Source organism: Ogataea philodendri (genome assembly GCF_020536065.1).
Source record: "Ogataea philodendri strain CBS6075 chromosome Unknown scaffold9, whole genome shotgun sequence".
Taxonomy (NCBI): Eukaryota; Fungi; Ascomycota; class Pichiomycetes; order Pichiales; family Pichiaceae; genus Ogataea; species Ogataea philodendri.
The window spans coordinates 274,345-295,117 of NW_025763790.1; the positions used below are offsets into that span (position 1 = coordinate 274,345).

The following is a 20,773-nucleotide window of genomic DNA, read 5'->3' on the forward strand; positions in this document are numbered from 1 at the left end:
CATAATAATGTATCCAAAAAGAGGGTGGAATTTCAGCAGGGATTTTTAGATTTTCGCGTCGTACTTTGGGAAAAAAAAGGAGGCACGGCCGGTCGACGCGCCGGCTCGCGGAGAGTTTGAGAAAAGAGTCCAGAAAAATAATCAACAAATCATCACCTTGAAGTACTTTTACTTTTTGTTGAATGTCGTTTTCACAGCCAAGACCAAGGGAGCTGACTCCCCAGGAAAAGGAAAGGATATTTGCCTTCAGAGAGAAGTACTATTATTCTCCGCGTTATTCCGATGACCATTTCGAGTATCGTCATGTTGCCTTACCAAGAGAGCTTCTGAAACTCATTCCTAGCGACTACTTTGCAGAGAACGGCACTTTTAAAATCCTTACAGAAGACGAATGGCGTGGCCAATTGGGCATCACTCAGAGTTTGGGCTGGGCCCATTACGATTGTCATGCTCCAGAACCACATATTCTCTTATTCAGAAGAGCAAAGAATTAGCTCTTTTTCTCGCCTAATTTGCATCGATACCGCGGTCGCTGACTAGCCAAAATGATACCACTCATGTACTTAATAGAGCTATGACCTATACATCAACCTGTAATTCTTTCGTACTAGCTAACGCGTTACGAATTTTTTTTCTTCAAACTAAAGAGGGATCCATGATATGTCTGATCAAACTCGTCAACTGTCTACCGTGCTAGACACGTTACTTCGTCAGCAGTCGGAGGGTGAGACGCAGGACTCCAATTCGCTCAACGCACTTCTTAGCAGCGTTTTGCCGGCGTATTCAAAGAGATCATTGACCCAAGAGGAACAGGACGTTGTTCTGAAAATATTCCAGGCAGTCCATCTATTGACTTCCAGAAGCCCCCCACTACTGTTCGATAACAATAGGTACAAATCCGTGATCCGGAGTTACAAGAACTTCTACGATGCTCGTTATCACGGATCATTATTGGCAACCATGGCGAGCAAATCCTTGAAGCAGATAATCAGCGACCAATTCAGAGGCAGGTTAGCATCGAGCATCCAACTTACCGCTTTGAGAACGGAGCTCGTAGATATATTGGTTGAGAATCTTGATTATGTTCTCGAAAGTATTACAAATTCAACTTCTTCAAAACCAATTGATCTGGATTCGATAAGCACTACCAACGACTACAAATTCTCAAAACTCAGCATCTCGACCCGAATACTTGAACTTCTTCTGGACCCATCGCTGGAAGATGCTTTACTTTTGCATTCTCAAAATCCATTGAGCATAGACACATTTATAGGCAGGCTTTGGTTCTGCATGGAGAATGTGGTTGTTAATCTCAAGTTTAACAACGAATCTCTAGGAGAAACTTCAGATATCCTATCGCAGACATCTGTTGATATGATTGTCAACAAGTTCGATATCTTGTATGCCGTGTTGCTCAACTCATCAGTCAAATTCGTTTGCAACGATCATTTCCATCAGCATACTAGACTAGATACAGTCCTTTCTAAATGCAAGGAATTGCTGGGATGGCCCTTACTTGCTAAATTTTCGGTTCTTCAGACCACATTGGCAGAATCGTTGATGAAGTTGTTCATTCTTTGCAAAGAACAAGACAACCTTTGCTACTTATGGAACAAGCTAGGCATTAGTTCAGACAAGCTTGCCGAAGAAAACTTGCCCACAACTTTGAGTCCCGACTTGTCCATAGTGTTTCATCTTTTCCTGGTTCTCAATTACAAGCTACAAGATACCCACAAGAACCAAGAAGCACCTCTTCTGTCCAAAAACCACGTCAAATCACTGGAAATAGCATTCCGCTATTTCTCTACGGAAAAGCTCGACAATATTCGAAACGATCTTCTTCTTTGCGCTTTGGAAGACGAAATGGAACCCGATGTTGACGTGTTACTTCCTTTGACGAACTCAAAAGCCATGGTCAGTTTGCTGGACCCTACCGATCGAATCTCAAAAGCTAAGAGCGTCTTGCATATCACTCATAATTCTGGTCCTCAAGTAGTCGACCTTACATCAAGTCTCTACTCCCAAAACTCGGTTTCAGACACGAATATACGCTCCTGGATAGAGCAACTGAGACAATTGATTAGAACCGGCGAATTCGATAAACTGAACAACACTTCTATCGGTAAGATCCTCATTGTGAACGCGATCGGAAATTATGCCTGTTTGGTAGCAGGCGATTTTGATTACAAGGCTCAAGTTTGTCGTAAATGCACCTATTCATCTTCGGAGTCTGTATACATACCAGACGTGGTCGACCCCAAACGTCCTGCTATCAGTTCGCGCCCCGAGATGAAACTGGCGTTTGAGATATTGATGGATTACTACATTTCTGATCCCGCATCTTTGAATAACGAGCAACTGATCGTTTCCATTTTAATATCGCTCCACCGGATTTTGTGCTCTTACAGATCGCCTCCATTGAGGAAAGTTGCAAAGCTATGGGAATTCCTCGAATCCTGTTTCATAAGTGTTGTCAGAGAAATACGTCTTTTGACAGTCAAGATATTTCCTCTTTTGCTGTTTGTGGTTGAAGACGAACAGTATGATTCTGATTTCGATATCATTCTCAGATACTTGAGTATGACTAAAGTGTCAAAGAAGACAGCTTATTTATTTGAAGGAATCATCATGTCTTGGGGTGAGTTGATCATGATCAGTCGATTGGAAGGCAAACTATACATCATGTTAAATCATCTGATTCAGTACCTGGGAGATAACGACCAGTTCAGATCCAATCTTTCATTTCACGAGCTAAGAATTGTTGCTTCCACAAAGAAGATGACGGCTTGGAAACTTGTTGAGCCTTTCATTCCACTTATAAGTTACGAGCTAATCCAGAAGCGAAACTCACATCCGAATATGCTGAGGATATTCTGCGATTGCATCAAAATGGACACGGACGTGTTCTTGAACAGAGTCATGGAATTCACGGTTCCGTTGTTCATCCAATCTTTCACGGAAGACCATATCGGTTTCATTGCATCTCAAGTTGGAAAAACAAGAACTCAATTGGTCACCGGATATATTGAGAAGATACTTGCTATTCTGCTTACCGCAGACGAGACAATCGATGCGACAAAGATCATGAAGATAGTCACTGTTTCAAATCCAAAATACAAAGGTGTAAATCTGAAAACTCTGATCAGTGAATCTCGAGTGATGGACCTGGTTTGGGAAATCTTGTGCTTGTATAATTCAGATCACATGAAGGAAAAGATTCGGAAAGCAATAATTTATAGTTGCATGGCCCGACATATCGGAAGCTTTCCTGTGCGAGATGAAGACGAGATTCTCAACAGAGAGATGGATTTGATGATTCTTGGAATTGCCCAGTCCTTCTCAGCTACAATCTATGACCATCGTGGTAGCCGACCTTATCTGGTTAAAATACAGGCTATTAGGGCTATCAGGTGTATCACGGAGATCTCTACCAGTTTCCAAACGTGCTTATCGCAGATTATGACCTGTTTGCAGATCGCGTTGGAATCTCCAGAACTCCAAATGGAAAGTTTAGAGTGCCTTCATGTTTTAGTGTCCAATCTTGGTTATTCTCCTCTTTCCATCATCGTTGATCTTCTGATCTCATACTTGATCCAAAAATATCGCTCGTTCAGCAAGAAGTCAAAAGAGATCGCAAAGAACATACTGGTGACTATCTTTGAGAAAGATCCAAAGATCATGAAGGACCACCCATCCTACGTTTACTCATTGTCTTTGATCAGCGATTTCGACAACATTACAAACAGATACGATATCAAAAATCACAATATTCTTGTTGAGTTTGACAGAAGATTCCACGCAGACAACAAGTGGGTGGTGCTTCAAGTTCTTGACGATTTCAAGTCGTTCTTGGATTCTCATCAATTGGAAATTCACAAGACTTATTTGAATGATAGTCGCCTGCTACCATTATTTTCGTCACTTTTAGCTCAAATAATGTCCGTTTCAAACAAGTTTTCCGTGACAAATACCGAAATTCCTCGCAAGTGTGCCGAGGTTCTTGCGTGCTTAGGAGCGTTGGATCTGACAAAAGTTGGATATTACTTTCATAGAGGTCACAAGAGGATAATTTTGGTCTCGAATTTGGTGAACAGCAAAGAGACTGCCGATTTTTCTGTTTACTTTTTGAACAACATACTCGTGAAAGCCTTCGTTGCCTCTACTGATCCACAGAAACAACTGTTTTTAGCATACTCCATGCAGGAGTACTTGAAAATACTGGATTTCACTCCTGAGAATATTAACGACAGAGAATCCTCGGAAAGTCTAATTTGGGCAAAGCTAACAAACTTATCCCAAACAGTGTTGAGGCCACTTTTAGTTTCGCGTTACATGAAGAACACCTACGGATACACCGCTCTGACTTATCCATGCTACAAGAATACCAAAAAACACTCTTTCTGGATACGAGAATTCACGGAGGACTTGCTCCATCGATCTGAGGATGTGCGAAAGTTACCAAAAACTGCTAAGGCTATTTTCGCAACATGTTCTATTGTGATCAAGGACCAGGATTTGTCAATTGCAGAGTTTTTGCTTCCATACGTCACTTTAATGATGATCGCTTATGGTGACGAAGGAATCAGATCAGATATTGAGGTTGAAATCAAGGCGATCTTGAACGAGGATTTTGAGTCACTTTCGAACGATTCTGTTATAGAGAGTCTCCGGTCTTGTTACAGAACCGTGTTTTCGATTATAGACTATTTCCGCGAGTGGGTGTCTGAGAGAAAAAGGGACAAAAAGTACTTACAAGGCAGTTTTCTCGAGGAGAGAAAGAAGGTTGAAGACTTTTTATCGTTGCTACCATCAGAGCTTCTTGCTAAACGCACGGCTCAATGCAATTCTTACGAGCGTGCCATTTTCAACCTTGAACAGAGTTATGCCCACGACAAGATGGATAAAGACGAGTTCTTCTCTACAATCAGACACATGTACGCTGAAATCAACGATACTGATGCTTTGCAAGGTGTGTTGAAGAAGTTTTCGACAGAAAGTCTTCACGATAAACTTCTGCAATTCCAGTATTCTGAAGACTGGAGAGTCACCCAGGAGTCTCTTGCTGCATTAACGGAGCTGGACTACAAAGAAGACAACGAGCAAAAACTTAATTCTGTCACTTCTTTGTTGAGATGTCTTGACGAACATTGCGAGTATGATCAAGTGCTCTCGAAATTGCGCGAACTGGAGTCGTCCTTACCGGAATTTGAACCTACCAAAGATTGGGTGGTTTGCGGTCTTCAGGCTTCCATTTTTAGTGGTCAACTAGAAGAATTGAAACGCTGGGTAAGAATGTCGGAGAAATATCCTTCCATCACTTCGCCAGGGTCCCAACTTTCAATTTACTACGAATTTGCTCAAGGTCTCATTACGCTGAATCTCAACGACCTAGAAACGTGCGAAAAGCACATTTCCAATGCCATCAAGTACGTCGGAACTTTCCTATCTGTTTCGAGAGAGATATCGCCATCAAAGATCTCAAACTACATGGTCATGCTTCACTGTTTGTATGACTTCAGAGCTCTGTCTTCGCTACCAAGTGCTAAGAAACTCCAATCGTGCTTAGACTTACTGCAAATTCGTGCCAGAAACTCCACCAAGGATTTCAAGATCAATTGGAAGATCCACTCGCTCAGCAAATCTATCGAAAAACTCCATCCGCTGAGCGAAGTTCGTGATCATGTGGGAGACTCGATGGTGCAAGGCTCACGGTTTTTGCGCGAAGCTGGAAAATACGATCTTGCTACCAAAAGTATTACCAACGCCTTATTTATTGGGACCTCATCGGAGTTGCAAGTGAATCTTGAATTTGCAAAATTGTTATGGGCTCAAGGAGACCATAGTCAAGCATTGAAGATTCTGAAGAGCTTGCTCGGAGCGTCCGAAGTTCGCAAATCACCCGAAATTCAGCTCACATACACTGAATGGCTGGAACAGTCTGCAAACGGAAGTTCTGACGAAATTATCAAGGGATATGAAGCAGCTGCAGCAGTTGACAGTATTAGCGGAAAGCCTCAGTACTTCTTGGGTCGTTATTACAACAAACTATTGGACGCAAGAGCTGTGGAAACGCCTGGTCTCAAAAAGCCAGAACGCGATTTTTACGGGGACCTGGAGTTTAACATCATCAAGGCCTACATTAGATCTGCCGCTTTCTCAAACGACTTTGTGTTTGAGGTTCTGCCCAAAGCAGTTACAATTTGGTTAAATTATTCTGCCAAGTACCAAAACGCATCAGACCTCACTGGCTATTCGTATGAGACCATCCACTCGAAAAGACGTGACAATTATTCAAGCATTTTAAAGTTTGTTAAGGTGGCTGCCTCCAAGAACGAGCTACCTATCTACAAATGGTACACTGTGCTTTCCCAGCTTTTGTCCAGAATGGTTCATGGAGACTCCGAAACAGAAGTGGTGATTCTGAATGTGATCACCCAACTTGCCAAAGCGTATCCGGAGGTGGTACTCTACTCTGTGTATGCTCAAGTTCAGTCCACCTCGCCAGAGAGAGCCAAGAGAGGAAAACAGATTTGTGAGACTTTGCAAAACAACAAGAAGACTCCGTTATCCAAGCAAGTGTACTCTGCTTTCCAGCTACTTGAGGCACTGAAAGGAGTTTGCCAGGCCGATATCAGTCGTCAGAAACGAACAAAGATTCATCTGTATACGGAGCTGCGGTTTTCGTACCCCGAAGATCAGGAGTGCCGAGCCTTAGCAATCCCTGTGCGAGTGAACTTCCAAAAGCTGCTAGCTACCGGTGTCAACCACAATACGCTGCGAAAGTCCAATAACTACCAAGTTGACAAGTTTATTTCGTTCAGAAACTTTGATTCCAAGGTCAGTATCCTGTCTTCTATGCAGCGTCCGCGGAGATTGTACATCACAGGCACAGACGGTCGCCGATACAGTATCTTGTGCAAGCCGCATGACGACTTGAGAAAGGACGCCAAGTTGATGGAATTCACCACTGTCATGGACAGACTGTTGAAGCTGGATTCGGAAGCAGACAAACGGAACCTGACCATCAATAACTACGCCGTTGTTCCTCTGAACGAGACGATGGGGCTGATTGAGTGGGTGGACAACGTGAAAACTATGAGAGATATCATGTTGTCGTACCTGCAACGGCAAGGAATTGTGATGGACTTTGGCAAGATCAAGCAGCTGCTGAACGAGGAGCTTTCTGTGACAGAAAAGATCCACAACTTCCAGAAACTCACCAAGATGTACCAGCCGGTGTTGCAAGTTTGGTTCCAGGACCAGTTCCCGAACCCTGTGAATTGGTACCAGTGCCGAAACGACTACACTAAAACGTGTGCTGTGATGTCGATTGTTGGGTATTTGGTTGGAATGGGTGATCGTCACGGAGACAACATCATGTTGAGCGAGCTGTCCGGACAGATTCTCCATGTTGACTTTGACTGTCTCTTCGACAAAGGTAAGAAACTTGCTGTTCCAGAGCGTGTTCCGTTCAGATTGACCCAGAACATGACTGCGGCCATGGGGGTGACGGGATACGAGGGAACGTTCAGAAAGACCTGCGAGGTGACCATGAAGATTATACGGCAGAACGAGAACAGTCTGATGAACGTTCTGGAAACGTTTCTTTACGATCCGATCATGGACTGGAAGGTGAAGCAGAAGAAACGCCGTTCTACAGAGGAAGCTGACTCGAAAGGTTTGCAACCACAAGTGGCAATGGATACCATCAGACGGAAGATCAAGGGAATTTTGGATCCAAAGGATCTAGATACGGGAGCCAAAGACAGCGGCGGACTGCCTGTCTCTGTTGTGGCCCATGTGGATGCGGTGATCCAACAAGCTACCGCAGTGGAAAACCTGGCACAAATGTACATCGGCTGGATGCCGTTCTTATGATCGTACGATACTAATATATTTGGTACTTAATCACTAAACTCTTCTTCGGAAATGTCTTCGCTTCCGGCGATGCTTTCGTCATCATCGTCCTCGAAACCGCTCTCATCGTCGCCCTCATCCTCTTCGCTGTAGTCTTGCTCCGAGTCCACGTCCTCGTCCTCTGGGTTGTCGTCCGAAGGATTGAAGTCGGACTCCTGCTCGTCCTCCTCGCTGTCTCCATCAGAGTCGCCGCTACCGGTCAGGAAGGTCCAGCCCCCGTCCACAAAGAACTGGTATGGATCAGCCTGGATGGTCTTCATGATGGTGGTCCAGTTCAGATTCACCGTACCTTCACTGTACGGAATATCCACGTCTGTCAGCCATGCCTTCACGTCTTCCAGCAATTCCATAGGAATGGTGGATATGTGCACAACAGGCTTGCTAAAGTCCTTGAACACAAACACAAGATCGAAGTTCTTGAGACCAAACTGGACTCTTTCCAAGTGCGCGACCTCGATCTCCTCCAAAGTGATCACCAAGAATGGCAGATCAATCAGCTGCACCAGACAGTCTCTCGTTGGAAGACAAACCACAGCAGACCGCGAAGGAACACCTTGGAACCCAAGCTCTCTGAATGGAACATCAAGATCCACAAGCCCGTTAGAAGCATCTGCAATCTGCTCGCCAAAACTCTTGAACTCCTTGTCAAGAGCAGCTTTTCTTCTTCTCTCCTCCTGTTCCTGCTCCAACTCGTCCTCATCGCCATACCTGTACTTTCTCTTTCTGTTTCCGGTCTCGTCAACGGTGATATCAGAAGCCTCTCTGAAAAATTGAACATCGTAGGTCTTCTTCTTACCAATCATGATTGGCGTCTTCAAGTGGCAGTGAATGATCACAATCAACTCTCCCTTACAAGACTGAAAGAACAGATGCTTGATGTTGGAAAACAAAATGTCCACTCTCTGGTCGCTTCTACCCAAAGACTGGTATCTGATACCATTTTGGTGAATAGCAACGCTTCCCGAAAGTCTCTTGGTTTCTGGGGTTGGTCTCACAAAAACATTATCCATTCTCTTTGGACGGTTCACTTCCACCAGCGAAGCCTGTGTGACAACATCTGCTTGTTCTCTCTTCTCTGCCTCTCTCTTGACGGCCTCCTTTTTCATCTCGGTGATCTTCTTCAGCACCTCGGTCATTCTTTCTCCGTCCTTCGAACGGAACGTCAAACTTCTGATGAATTGCTTGTCGTCACCAAGCTCGTAAGGAAGTTCCTCCTTCTTGGTCACGGCGATACCTGGAGAGTTGAAGTTCAGCTTCAAGTGGGTGTATTCTCCTTCATCACTCTTCAGCCCGTTCTTGAAAGCGTTGATGTGGAATGGAACAGGTCTTCCACAAATCGGAAGGATAATGGTCTGGTTCTTGGAATCAATGTGTATCTTGAGATCTCTCACATTGCTAGGGATCTGCGACTCGCGAACATAAGACTCGTATCTCTTGAAAACGGCACGCTTGTCAGAACCGTCTTGCGCGTCCTCCGGGTTGAATCTGTCGAGACCTTCCTTTTGTCTTTTGGCATGGAGTTCCTTTTGAATTTCCTGTTGGATCTGAGTCTGGTCTTCGTCGGATGTCTTCTGCTCCGATCTCATCTTGGCCTTGAGAACACGGGTATTGACTCCTCCGTTGCTCACCTTCAAGTCGGCCTTGTCAGGCTTCTCAGCCTTCACCTTGATATCGTCCAACTCTTTCTTGACTTGAGTAGCTTCGTCATCGTCGAAGTAGAACGCAATGTCCTTTCTCACCTTTGGAGAATCTGTCAGCACAATCAAGTCTCCACCAGTGACACGGACGGTGTCTGCCAACATCAAGGCGTAGTTACCGAGTTTCGGGTCGGAAAGACCACTGAATCCAAGCACTAAATTGTAAACCGAGTTCTCAGAAACAACTCTCTCGTTCCTGGCGTTGAGAACTCCAGAAGAGTCTCTGAAATCAATTCCAATCAAGGAACCCATGTTCTTCATAAACTTGTCGGCCAAATCCGGTCTTTCAGCTTCGATGAAGCTCAAAGTCTTGCTGTAAACGTCTTTGGCAACAGCGCCGTCTTTCATCAGAGAGAATGCCTTGGCTTGCACTTTCAACAGGAAATCGTAGTTGGCTTCCATTTCCTTGGAAGGACCAATTAAGAACGTTCTTGTGACATTGGAGCAGTAACTTTTGTATCTGAGACCCAAAGAGGCCAGGATCACGGAACCACCAAGATTGTCATCGGTCGACTCAACAGAGAACTTGAGTTCGTACTTACCGTTACTTTGAACGATAGGCTTGTAACACCAGTCGAGGTTATTGAGATCGAAATCCGAGCCGAGCTTCTTCATTCCTTTTTCGGTTTCCATGCTCTTGAAGAACTTGCCGTCATCGATCTTGTTCTCTATCTGATCCACCAACTTGGCGTTGGAAACAGTCAGCTCCTCATCGATGATTTTGCTCATTTTGTCGGTGAAGTAGCTCATCATATTTGTAGAGGCTCTGGCAGCTGTTCTTAACGATCTTTGTTCGTCTTCATCCTTGTGTTCCAACGTGGCAGAGACACCAGTTGCACAGTCCACCAGGTCGAATTCTGATTTGGATGCATCCCAAACGGCGTTCCATTCGTCAATGAACTTACCGGCATACTTGTCTTTGGATAAGATACCCAGTTTTTTGCCACTTTCTTTCAGTTCTTGGATGAATTGCTCAAACAGCTTTTTATTATGCTCTGTATCCTTGGTTCTTGCGAGAATCGAAAGGTTGGTATTCGAGCTTTTGAGAGGTTCCAAGTATTTGGCTTTACCGACAGAGGTTAGAACAATCACTTTCTTACTGGTGATGTAGAGCAAAGTGGCGGGGAATTCGTATCCCAACAACCAAGTGTGAAGAATCGTGGACTTGTGGTACGGATTCGATTCATCGCTGGATCCAACAGCCACAAGTAAACCAGCAACGGAATTGAAGTGGGGCGAGCTGGCAATGTTCTTCTGCAAAAGATGGAGTCTCTTGCGGAACACCGCTTGATCGATTTGAACTTCCGACATGGGTAAGTGAACAAGAAGTGGTGGAAATTTAACCTACGCGTTTTTTTCTTTCATCGCGAGTGACAGGACGGCGACGCGACGTTGGCGATGGTGGGTGGGCAAAAATTTTCCCGGGTAACTTTTTCTCAAGTCTCGTGCCAGGCTGCCGTCCCCTTTGTCGTACAGCGGTGAAAACAATTGAAACGTTTGAAAACAAAAATAAATCAGAGACTTGGTAAAGTTCCATTTAGAAAATAGCTCTTGACCATCATGACTGATACCGCGGAAGACTACTCGTACGACTACGAGTACCTATTTAAGAGTAAGTATTGGACAGGCGCCGATCAATGCTAACAAGACTAGTTGTTCTTATTGGTGATTCCTCAGTCGGAAAGACCAACTTGCTGTCGAGATTCACAAGAGACGAATTTAACCCGGACTCCAGAGCCACGATTGGTGTTGAGTTTGCCACCAGAACAGTTGAGATCGACGGCAAAAGAGTGAAGGCTCAGATTTGGGACACTGCGGGTCAGGAAAGATACAGAGCAATCACCGCTGCGTATTATAGAGGAGCAGTGGGCGCGCTTGTTGTTTACGACATATCGAGCTCCAACTCGTACGAGTCTGTCTCGAGATGGCTCAGAGAAATGAAGGAACATGCAGACGCAAACATAGTGATAGCTCTTGTTGGTAACAAATCCGATTTGGACCACTTGAGAGCCGTGCCTACAGAGGAGGCCAAAGACTTTGCTGCAGAGAACAACTTGCTCTTCACGGAGGCATCGGCGCTTAACTCGGAAAACGTGGAACTCACTTTCCATCAACTTATTAAAAACATTTACGAAATGGTTTCGAAAAGAAGATTCGATGTTGATGGTTTGGACTCCTCTGCTAACAAGAACCTTGGAGGCCAGACCATTACGCTTACACCTGCTCCAAAGGACCAGAAGATATCCAAAAACTCCGGCTGCTGCTAAGACTGACATACTCGATTCTAATATTATGTATATTGACTCGTTAATACCATCCATTTTTGTTCATTGAGCTTTAGGTGCAGGCTCGTTGAAGTCACCATCGTCTTCTCCATCGTCTTCGTTCAAAGCAGGGTTCTCTTTACTCAGTTCTTCGCTCACTTTACTGTAATCAACAACCTTGCCACGAGTTCTTCTACCAGTGGTGATGATGTTTGCGGTGTCAATTTCCAACAAATCGTCTTCCTCCTCCTCCTCAACCACCAAATTGTCATCATCAACACCTTCCTCTTCCTCTTCGTCAGAGTCCTTGTCTTCAGGAGGCGGGGCGTCGTCGTATTTCCGTCTAGCGTGCTTTCTCTTCTTCTTCTTCTCCTGGTCGCCGTCCTCAATTTTCCGTTTTCCGGCCTCCTCAGACTTGGTCTCTGCCTCTGGAGCCTCCTCCTTCTTGGCTTCAACTTCAACTTCTGGCTTCACTTCAGATTTCTCAGCCTCTGGCTTCACCTCTTTAACTTCCTCAGACATGGTTATACGCGTTGTGGAAAAGTTCCACTTCACCTAAAACGTCCAGTCAGCAATGACATAAGCAACCATGACGGTGGCCAAGGCTTTTTTTACGTTCTGTCTCGGCCTCGCGCAGAAAATCCGAGGCCGAGGTCTTCCCAACTGTACCGCGCCTCAGTCAGATGGCGCGGAAAAAAAACCTATGTGGCTAGATTTTTCTATCTACCTGCGGAGAAATTTTCCATATATCAAGGGGCAAAAGCACGCTGAGGCATTTATTGGTGTGAACAAATCATCTCAACAACACAAGCCGACACTATTTATATCTCAGAGGCGATACATGGCTATTTAACCCAACATTCGCTTCTCAAATACACATAAAATATCAATCATGCTAGCCTACAGAAGGAGTCCGAGAGTGGTTGCCCGCTTGAACCAGGTCCGGCTGTCTTCGTCCAAGAACCAGGACCCCAAGCTTTCCGGCCAAGGTTCCTACGGTTCGATGAGCGAAATTGATCCGGTGCTGCTGGACAAGCTTTTCAAGAAGAACAAACCCCAACGATCGGTCTTACCCACACAAGGGTCTTTCCTCTTACGTCAGAGAATGGCCAATATACAACAGGAGGACAAGTTTCAAGTTCTAGACGAGAGCTTGCTCAAGTTGCAAGAAACCCCAATCAATTTCAATTACTATTTAAGAAACTTAAAGGACCTCAAGAACGCCAACCAGTTGCCCTACAAATTCGGTGCCAACCAACAAGTTTCAACAGACTCTGGAGTCAACGACATGTTGCGAAAAATCGTGTGGGAATTCGATGCTCCCATCCGGTATGCGTTTGGATATGGCTCCAAAGTGTTTGATCAGGGTGCCACCAAAGGATCCAATTCTCAGGTGGACATGATCTTTGCCGTGTCATACCCGGATCATTGGCATTCCCTCAACATTTCGCAAAATCCTGACCACTACTCGAGTGTCAGACACCTTGGCTCAAGCGTTGTTTCCCAGATAGGAGAACTAGGTGCCGGTGTCTACTTCAACCCATTCGTGAAGCTGAATTTCAAGAGAAGTCAAATGGATCCCAATTTCGAGCTGAAATATGGTGTCACTTCCATGAAGTCGCTGGTCAGTGACTTGATGAATTGGGATACGATGTATCTGAGTGGCCGGTTGCACAAGCCAGTCGCGGTGGTTAGAAACGCACCCAAAATCTCTTTGCTTAACCAGTACAACTTGACCAACGCCATCAAACTTGCTCTGCTGCTGGTCAACAAAAGTGATATCTCGGAGTACGAACTCTACCATCAGATTGCAGAATTGAGTTATCTGGGAGACCCAAGATTGAAAGTGAAGGGAGAGGATATCCATAAAGTCGACAAGATTGTGGATAACCAGTTCGACCAATTTAGAAGAATGTATCTTCCGCTTCTGAAGAACTACTTCCCAAAAAGCGTTCAGCAGGTGACCTTGGAAGACAACGCTGAACACAGATTCAAGATCAACTTGGATGGACAAACAACAGCCGAGTTCATAGCAGACTTACCAGACTCGTTCAGAAGACGACTGTTGCTGAAGTTCGGCAACAAGTACGAGTCCAGCTTGAGTGACGATTTGTTTGCAAAAAGAATCCTTATGCCAGGAAAGCCATTGGGAGATTTAAGTCCAGCAAAGTCGTCCTCTGAACTGTCGTTCATGGACCTGCAAAACATGAGCGAAACAGCCAAACTCACAGAAATCCCAGTGGAAGACTGGAACTATCTTCCAAACGCTTTCAAAGTCCAGCAGTCGCCGTTCATCAGAGAGATTGCCAAGGACGAATTACTCGTAGGAGCCCTCAAAGACACAGTGAAAGAAACAGTTTCAAGACCAGCCCTTGTTCAAAGCCTTAAGGGAGCTTTGACTGCTGGCGTTTTCAGATCGTGGAAATACGCCTTGGAGAAGAGAAACAAGTTCAACAAGAGTATCAATAACGAATCATAGGTTATGACAATATTATGTACATTCAAATATTACAGAAGCTTACACAAATACCGCGCGCTCTTATACAATTTTTATAACACAACTGGATCTCTCACTGTAAGAAACAGAAACCTGAGAGCTGGAAGAGTTCCAGTGAATAGCAGAAGCAAAATTCGAGGAGTTGGTTTCTCCTGGTTGGAAGAATCCAAGCTGTTTGAATTGTCCGTCTGCCAATATCGACCATATCATTATGTTTCCATCGGAATCTCCTGTAGCCACCTTGGTGTAGTCTGGCGACAAAGCGGCCACCAAGATTGGCAGCCCGTTGTCAACCAGTTTGGAGTCCAATGTCTTGTTTTTGTAAATATCCCACAGTTTGAGCGATCCGTCCAGCGAACATGTCAGCACATACCAATTACCTCCAAGCTTGCACCAGTCAAGGTAGGTCAGCGGCTGAGAATGTCCTGACAAGACTTGCAAAGAATTGATCGAGTTTCCTCTCCAGATCCTCACTGTTTGGTCATCTGAAGCAGAGCATAAAAGGCGGAGCTCTTTATTGTACTTAATACTGGAAACGGTGTCGGAGTGTCCAGCGAGAACACCAATTGGCTGGCTGTCTCCCAGCTGATAGACGTTCAAAGCGTAGTTTGAGCCCGGAAGCACAAAGATGGAGTCGTCTATCCAACAAGAGTCGGTCCCTAGACATTTATCGTTTGTCTCTGCCAAATTGTCAATGTACTGGACGGATTGACCGGTTTGCGAGTCCCATACCACAGCTTTGTTGGTGATATCAAGACTTAATAGATAGGAAGCGTTTGGAGACCATTGGATGGCAAGAACGGGTGACGAGTGCATGGCCATGATGAACCTTATGGAGCCGTCTGAGTCCCACAACCTCAATTCACCGTTTTCGGAAGCTGTTAAAAGAAGGTTACCCTTTGGACTCCATGACAGAGAAACCACTTCTTTGCTATTGGCCGGATGAGGCAGCACGTTCGATTGCAACTTGGCCGATCCGTTTTCCCAGGTCAGCGAGCAGATAGCGGAGGTCGAGTCTCGCTGTCCCCAGGCGAAAGAGTCCGAATTCTTTGGATTCCAGCTGTTTGCGAGACTGGATGGGAAAGTAAAGCTCTCTTTGAGAACTGGGGTGAACTCTTGCTCTTCTTCCACAGTTCCATTCTCCTGACCGGTCAGAGCCTTTTGCTGAGGCTGCGGAGCGACAACAGAAGAGCTCCCTATCTTTCTTTCTTCAACACCGGCTGCAGGCTGAGATATCGAGTTAAACAGGTTGAAATTCATGTTTATTATGTCCTCGGAGGCTATAACACCTCCCTTTTGCACCATATCGTTGACTTTGTAGTAAAGAATGCCCTTTTGGACCAGGTCTACCAAGCACCCAAGTGGTATCTTGTCTGTGTATCTTTCCTCATATTCGTGCACCTTTGTTTCGTCTTGTAAGGCAAACGCACTAACTTCGAGTCCTCCTTCTTGAAGATATCTCCAGATGAGATAATTCAATTCTGTCGTAGAAAGAGACATCGCTCGCTTAATAGTGGTAGTCCTAGCAACGACAACAAAATACCCACCAATTTTTTTTTCCAGCTTGAATTATAATTACGTATTCTGACACCAAAATTCATGTGTCAGTTAAACTTTGTAGAAATCTGAGGTAGAGCAGCCTGTTTATTCATGACGCTGGTTAATACAGACTCCAACATGATGGAGACGAAACTGGCGACATTCAAAAATGCCAAATTTTACAAGATTCCTCCGCCAGAGGTTATTCCCGATACCATGTTCGCTATAGGAGAAAATCCTGCTAAGGGGTATAAGGAGATACAGATAATACGATACCAGTTCAAGCCTGAGAACTGGCGTTTAAAAAGGTCCAATTATCTTTTCAGAGGATCTATTGAGCTTCACGAGTTGCAAAGTTTCGACGCCTTGGACTCGTCCAAGAGTTTATCAGCAGAACTAAAATGTCGCCTGACTATTAATGCTCCAGGAGTTGAAAATTGGGGGAAGGCATATTATGAAAAGCTTTACCACGAGGGACTGTTGGTGACAAACTATAAACAGCACAGTCCATTTATGACAATTCAGAAGATCATTCACCAGCATTATGTGCTAATTTTAACAGAAGGTGATAAAAGGATAGCTGTTGGGATGATTCTTCAGGATTTCTTTGACGACTTACGACTCACTTCTAACCTGAAAGACTTTGAGGAAAGATTCAGGAAACTTCTTGCTTTTAAGGACAACTTTGTGAGCGACTCCCCTACTACAGCAAAAGAAGACCCCTCAAAAGGGTCGCCCAACAGGTTTAATATTGATGATGACGACGAGTTTGGGGATTTTGTAGCCGGATAGCACGAACTAATGAATCATACTAATATCTATTTACATCGTAATTACATATCTCTCTTCCAAGTGACCTCCTGTTTGAGTTTGATCAACTTAGCGATCTTCGTTCTTTCGTCCCATCTCTTGAGAGCCTTGTTGACCTTATGTTGATACTTGGCCACGGTCTCTGGGTTTGGAGAGCTGCAAATGTTGATAAAATGGTCCGAAACACCAAACTTATGTCTGATCTCCCGTCTTGGAATGCCTTTGTTTCTCATCTCCTGGATTTGCTCGATTTGCTCGGGACTTAGTCCATAGTTCTTTGGTGTTCTAGCTTTCGAGATTATAGGCATGTTCTTCACATGGGCGCCCACACGAACACTTTCCTCTGGATAATAGACAACCGAGTTCTTTCTAGGATCGGAGTCGGGCAAAAACGCCTTGGGGGTGATTTCTGGATCCAGAGCGGACGGTGCAGGGTGATAGAAAATCCCGTCAGGAAGCTGGGGCTTCATGTTGAAAGCGGAAGACTTCGCATTATATTTGTTTGGAACATGTGTTAACTTCTGTGGAATCGACGTCGAGTTAAACCTCACCTGAACCAGAGGCGAGACCCGCATCAAGGCCTTTGTGGAAAGCATGTTGAATTTTTCAAGTTTTCCAGTTTGAATTTTTTAGTGGTTTGGAGACTCAAACTTTTCTGGTGTACGGGTGTAACAGTTTGCTTCCCAGGTGGCCAAGTTTACGTAAACCTCCCAGACACCGTGTGTAAATCGAGCCATCTTATTGGCCTTGTGCGCAGGTGAAAAAAAAAAGTGTGCAGGGTGATTTCTTTTAGACAAACAAACACCGCTGTTCTTCTTCATGTATATCAGAGCAGCCAATAGAGTACGCATATCGCGCTCGATTTTCTCCACAACATTCGTGGTTGCATTCACATTGGTCGCCGCCAACAGCGTTGTGCCGTGTCCCGTTGACAGAGGCGTGATTAGTGAGAGTGAAGTTCCCGGTGAACTGAGAGAGGAGATGATGAGAAGACAAAGACAAGCTGGTAAATGACTCAGGTACTGTTCACAAGACGTACAAAAGTCACAGCGCACGAACAATACACAGATTTTCAACACTATGGATCCGACAAGCTTGTATATAAGCTGGAACCACGCATCCAGGGATTGGTTGCAGAACTACACATTGATACAATTAGCGATGGGTATTGAAAAAGGAGCAATATGAGCTACTTGCCACCGCTTGAACCTGTTCATAGTTACATGGTTGCAACCAATGTCGGAACTTCTGACAAAATGGTAGATGAGGGTCTACCGTTCGGAGCATTAGTACATAACTTCGGTCCTACGATCGCGCAGTTGTGCGCTGGAGCATCCCATAAATAAGGATTGTATAATACGAACCGATGATAAACATTCATGGACATCTGATTGGTTGTATCTTTCTCGGTGTTTGGCCACACGTTGTAGGTGTAAAGTTTTTTTCTTGTGCACGCAGAATTAATCTGAATTTTAAACCATGAGTGAGGAAGAGGGCCATCCGGAATACTCTCCTGAGAGTCCACCGCCTGTTACGAGGGCTTCTCCGGGACCAGATGTTAGTGGTGGAGAATCGGAAGCTTCTGAGAACTCTGTTTCCGCCCAAGTAGATGTCTCTGAGCCCACGGCTTCTACTGATGCTGAGCCCAAGGCAAGCGAAGACGAGACTGCCAAGCCCGAGAAACCTTCCAACTCGGACGATGACGAATATGACCCGGAAGCCGTTTATGATGGCGAAGAGGAGTTTTTAAAGACATTTGCCGACCAAGCTGCCGAAGAGCCAAAACAGTCGGAGACGGAGGAAAAGGAGGCCAAGGAGGAGGCAAATGTTACTAACACAGACGCAGAGGGCTCGCCTGAAGCTAAGTCTGAGGAACGCGAAATTGCTGGAGATTCTGAAGAGCAACACGAGTCTCAAGAGTCTGATGAGCCTGAAAAGTCAGCAGATCTCGATCCCCAACCAGAGACTTCGTCTTTACCAACCTCCGCCGATGGCATCGATGTTGACGTTCCACTTTTCAACGATGTGATTAAGTACTTCTTGCAGAGCCCTTTGTTCAGCGATCCGAACTTTCAAAACCTACCTCCTCGCGAGAAGGAACAGATGGTGATATCCGGTTACAACCAAGCCAACGGCACAAACGTCCAGGTCAGATTGAATTTCGCAGCTACAACGTCATACAACAAGCCGCAGCTACGTCCGGGAGAAACTTTCCAGGTGCTTGTTCCTATTAATCCGTTCTGTTTGAGACCAGACATCAGCCAGCCTATGTCTTTTAAAGAGAGAAATGCCTACGAACAGTATCTCCGAGACGAAGACTCCGCACTGAGTAGTGGCAAGTGGGACAACTTCCCGATCGGTTCGCGACTGTTCATAGGAAACTTGGCCGTGAACACTCTGACCAAAGAGGACGTTTACCGAATCTTCCATCCTTACGGTGAAATAAAGCAGGTGAACATTAAACAGGGATACGGATTTGTGCAGTACTCCAAAGCTGAAGAGTGTTCAAAGGCAATTGAAGGCGAAAAGAATGTGCCCTTGCACAACCGTTTTATGCACTTGCAAGTCTCAAAGCATCAGATCCAGAGAGCCATGGAACAACAGGGCAAGAACTCCTTACCCTCGAAGAACTCCCGTGGAAGATCCAGATCTCCTGAAGGACGTAATAAGCCTACGAGATCGCGGTCTCCTATCAACGAAACAGAAGTCAAAGTCATCACCTCGCTTGATTCTACGCCTGAATTTAATAACAAGCTCCTGAAGAGACTCAAACAGGATGGACTGAGTCTGGAGACCGAGCACTTTGATCTTCCTGGATCCGACGTTCCACAAGAAGCTATAACGTCTGCAGCCTACAATGGAATCCTTGCGGTGGTCATTACTCGTCGTGACAAGCTCGATGTCATGATCTATGAGAAAACATCAGATGGTGGCATCAGATTCGACGAGTACACTGAAATCTCCATTGGCGAGGCGGTTGAGTTAATACTTGCTGCCAAAGGCAAGCGTTTCGCCTCTGGCTCCCGTGAGGTCCAGTCAAGAGGCCGCTCAAGACAGAACAATAATCAAAATAGACAGACCAAGAACGGCAACCAAGCATTATATGGTTCCAGAGGTGGTCGACAACAGCACCAACAGGGATCTGGAAGTGGAAAGCACAACAACTCCAGATACAACAATTCTCCAAGCCCTTACCCCACTGCATATGCAACAGGAAGCAATGCACAACCATTCATCCCACGCCCAGGGTATCCGTCTGTCACTCCTCCTCCGCCTGTGCAGTACGGAATGCCTCCAAATGTGGGATTTGCTCCATCGTACCCTGGATTTCAGCAGCAAATGTATCCTAACGTGAGTGTACCTCAAGCCTCGCTACCCCAGGTGCCTCCGAACCAAAACCAGTTGTTGCAGACGATGCAATCGATGGACCCTTCAACCCTTCAGAACGTCTTGTCTTTGATGCAGCAGATGCAACAACCAACTGGGTCTGCTCCACAGCAACCTCCAATGCAACAAGGAAACGCTCTGTCTGGTCTTCTTGGCCAGTTGCAGAACTCCGCTCCAGGAAACTCTCCACCTGCACCATCTTATTCCGGCGCGAGTAATCAATTTTCCCAACCTAGTAATTCCAACAGCGCCGGCAGCTCCAACTCCAATAATCAAGACCAAACCAACGACTTGTTTGAAACCCTGGCCAGACTTAAGAATAATATGTGACGCCTTGACATGCTGCATAACTCTCTAATTAGTATATTCTACACTGTAGCGTTACAATCGATTTGGCACTTGATAATCTACACGGGCTTTAGTAGCTGCAACCAAGTCTGAGACAGTCACTATGAACTTTTTTCCTTTCGACGCGTCGCCGACGCCACCTTTTCGAGATTTGATATTTTGATTCAATTTATATTTTTGTAGAACGCTTTGTTTACACACGCAACGCTTGACAACGAGTTCATGTTCTGAGCAATAGCGAAACTTGAACGTACATATTTAACATTGACCAATCACATTTTACAGAGTCCCTTAAACATTTGCTATCACACTTC

At 45.2% G+C, this 20,773-nt stretch overlaps 15 protein-coding genes across 15 annotated transcripts; 7 read left to right on the forward strand and 8 right to left on the reverse strand.

Moving 5' to 3' along the window:
- Positions 1–182: 182 nt before the first annotated feature.
- On the forward strand, positions 183–494 carry OGAPHI_000396 (uncharacterized protein; the record flags this gene model as incomplete). Its single annotated transcript, XM_046205006.1, has 1 exon — positions 183–494. The coding sequence occupies one exon, from the start codon at positions 183–185 to the stop codon at positions 492–494; it is 312 nt and encodes a 103-aa protein (XP_046064867.1).
- A 166-nt stretch (positions 495–660) lies between these two features.
- OGAPHI_000397 (uncharacterized protein) lies at positions 661–10,725 on the forward strand (the record flags this gene model as incomplete). The annotated part of the gene is made up of 4 exons (XM_046205017.1): positions 661–7,850; positions 8,057–9,725; positions 10,080–10,355; positions 10,441–10,725. The coding sequence occupies 4 exons, from the start codon at positions 661–663 to the stop codon at positions 10,723–10,725; spliced, it is 9,420 nt and encodes a 3,139-aa protein (XP_046064868.1).
- On the reverse strand, positions 6,748–7,856 carry OGAPHI_000398 (uncharacterized protein; the record flags this gene model as incomplete). Its single annotated transcript, XM_046205029.1, has 2 exons — positions 6,748–7,581; positions 7,659–7,856. The coding sequence occupies 2 exons, from the start codon at positions 7,854–7,856 to the stop codon at positions 6,748–6,750; spliced, it is 1,032 nt and encodes a 343-aa protein (XP_046064869.1).
- Positions 7,905–10,925, reverse strand: OGAPHI_000399 (uncharacterized protein; the record flags this gene model as incomplete). Its single annotated transcript, XM_046205040.1, has 1 exon — positions 7,905–10,925. The coding sequence occupies one exon, from the start codon at positions 10,923–10,925 to the stop codon at positions 7,905–7,907; it is 3,021 nt and encodes a 1,006-aa protein (XP_046064870.1).
- A 326-nt stretch (positions 10,926–11,251) lies between these two features.
- Positions 11,252–11,881, forward strand: OGAPHI_000400 (uncharacterized protein; the record flags this gene model as incomplete). Its single annotated transcript, XM_046205051.1, has 1 exon — positions 11,252–11,881. One exon carries the CDS (start codon positions 11,252–11,254, stop codon positions 11,879–11,881), a length of 630 nt encoding a protein of 209 aa, XP_046064871.1.
- A 60-nt stretch (positions 11,882–11,941) lies between these two features.
- On the reverse strand, positions 11,942–12,400 carry OGAPHI_000401 (uncharacterized protein; the record flags this gene model as incomplete). The annotated part of the gene is made up of 1 exon (XM_046205062.1): positions 11,942–12,400. The coding sequence occupies one exon, from the start codon at positions 12,398–12,400 to the stop codon at positions 11,942–11,944; it is 459 nt and encodes a 152-aa protein (XP_046064872.1).
- On the forward strand, positions 12,084–12,437 carry OGAPHI_000402 (uncharacterized protein; the record flags this gene model as incomplete). The annotated part of the gene is made up of 1 exon (XM_046205073.1): positions 12,084–12,437. One exon carries the CDS (start codon positions 12,084–12,086, stop codon positions 12,435–12,437), a length of 354 nt encoding a protein of 117 aa, XP_046064873.1.
- A 333-nt stretch (positions 12,438–12,770) lies between these two features.
- On the forward strand, positions 12,771–14,357 carry OGAPHI_000403 (uncharacterized protein; the record flags this gene model as incomplete). The annotated part of the gene is made up of 1 exon (XM_046205084.1): positions 12,771–14,357. The coding sequence occupies one exon, from the start codon at positions 12,771–12,773 to the stop codon at positions 14,355–14,357; it is 1,587 nt and encodes a 528-aa protein (XP_046064874.1).
- Positions 13,395–13,745, reverse strand: OGAPHI_000404 (uncharacterized protein; the record flags this gene model as incomplete). Its single annotated transcript, XM_046205094.1, has 1 exon — positions 13,395–13,745. The coding sequence occupies one exon, from the start codon at positions 13,743–13,745 to the stop codon at positions 13,395–13,397; it is 351 nt and encodes a 116-aa protein (XP_046064875.1).
- OGAPHI_000405 (uncharacterized protein) lies at positions 13,832–14,086 on the reverse strand (the record flags this gene model as incomplete). The annotated part of the gene is made up of 1 exon (XM_046205105.1): positions 13,832–14,086. One exon carries the CDS (start codon positions 14,084–14,086, stop codon positions 13,832–13,834), a length of 255 nt encoding a protein of 84 aa, XP_046064876.1.
- A 60-nt stretch (positions 14,358–14,417) lies between the features above and the next one.
- On the reverse strand, positions 14,418–15,875 carry OGAPHI_000406 (uncharacterized protein; the record flags this gene model as incomplete). The annotated part of the gene is made up of 1 exon (XM_046205116.1): positions 14,418–15,875. The coding sequence occupies one exon, from the start codon at positions 15,873–15,875 to the stop codon at positions 14,418–14,420; it is 1,458 nt and encodes a 485-aa protein (XP_046064877.1).
- Positions 15,876–16,025: 150 nt separating this feature from the next.
- Positions 16,026–16,706, forward strand: OGAPHI_000407 (uncharacterized protein; the record flags this gene model as incomplete). The annotated part of the gene is made up of 1 exon (XM_046205127.1): positions 16,026–16,706. The coding sequence occupies one exon, from the start codon at positions 16,026–16,028 to the stop codon at positions 16,704–16,706; it is 681 nt and encodes a 226-aa protein (XP_046064878.1).
- Positions 16,707–16,747: 41 nt separating this feature from the next.
- Positions 16,748–17,320, reverse strand: OGAPHI_000408 (uncharacterized protein; the record flags this gene model as incomplete). Its single annotated transcript, XM_046205139.1, has 1 exon — positions 16,748–17,320. The coding sequence occupies one exon, from the start codon at positions 17,318–17,320 to the stop codon at positions 16,748–16,750; it is 573 nt and encodes a 190-aa protein (XP_046064879.1).
- Positions 17,321–18,203: 883 nt separating this feature from the next.
- Positions 18,204–20,441, forward strand: OGAPHI_000409 (uncharacterized protein; the record flags this gene model as incomplete). Its single annotated transcript, XM_046205150.1, has 1 exon — positions 18,204–20,441. One exon carries the CDS (start codon positions 18,204–18,206, stop codon positions 20,439–20,441), a length of 2,238 nt encoding a protein of 745 aa, XP_046064880.1.
- Positions 20,071–20,459, reverse strand: OGAPHI_000410 (uncharacterized protein; the record flags this gene model as incomplete). Its single annotated transcript, XM_046205161.1, has 2 exons — positions 20,071–20,278; positions 20,344–20,459. The coding sequence occupies 2 exons, from the start codon at positions 20,457–20,459 to the stop codon at positions 20,071–20,073; spliced, it is 324 nt and encodes a 107-aa protein (XP_046064881.1).
- Between the last annotated feature and the right edge of the window lie 314 nt (positions 20,460–20,773).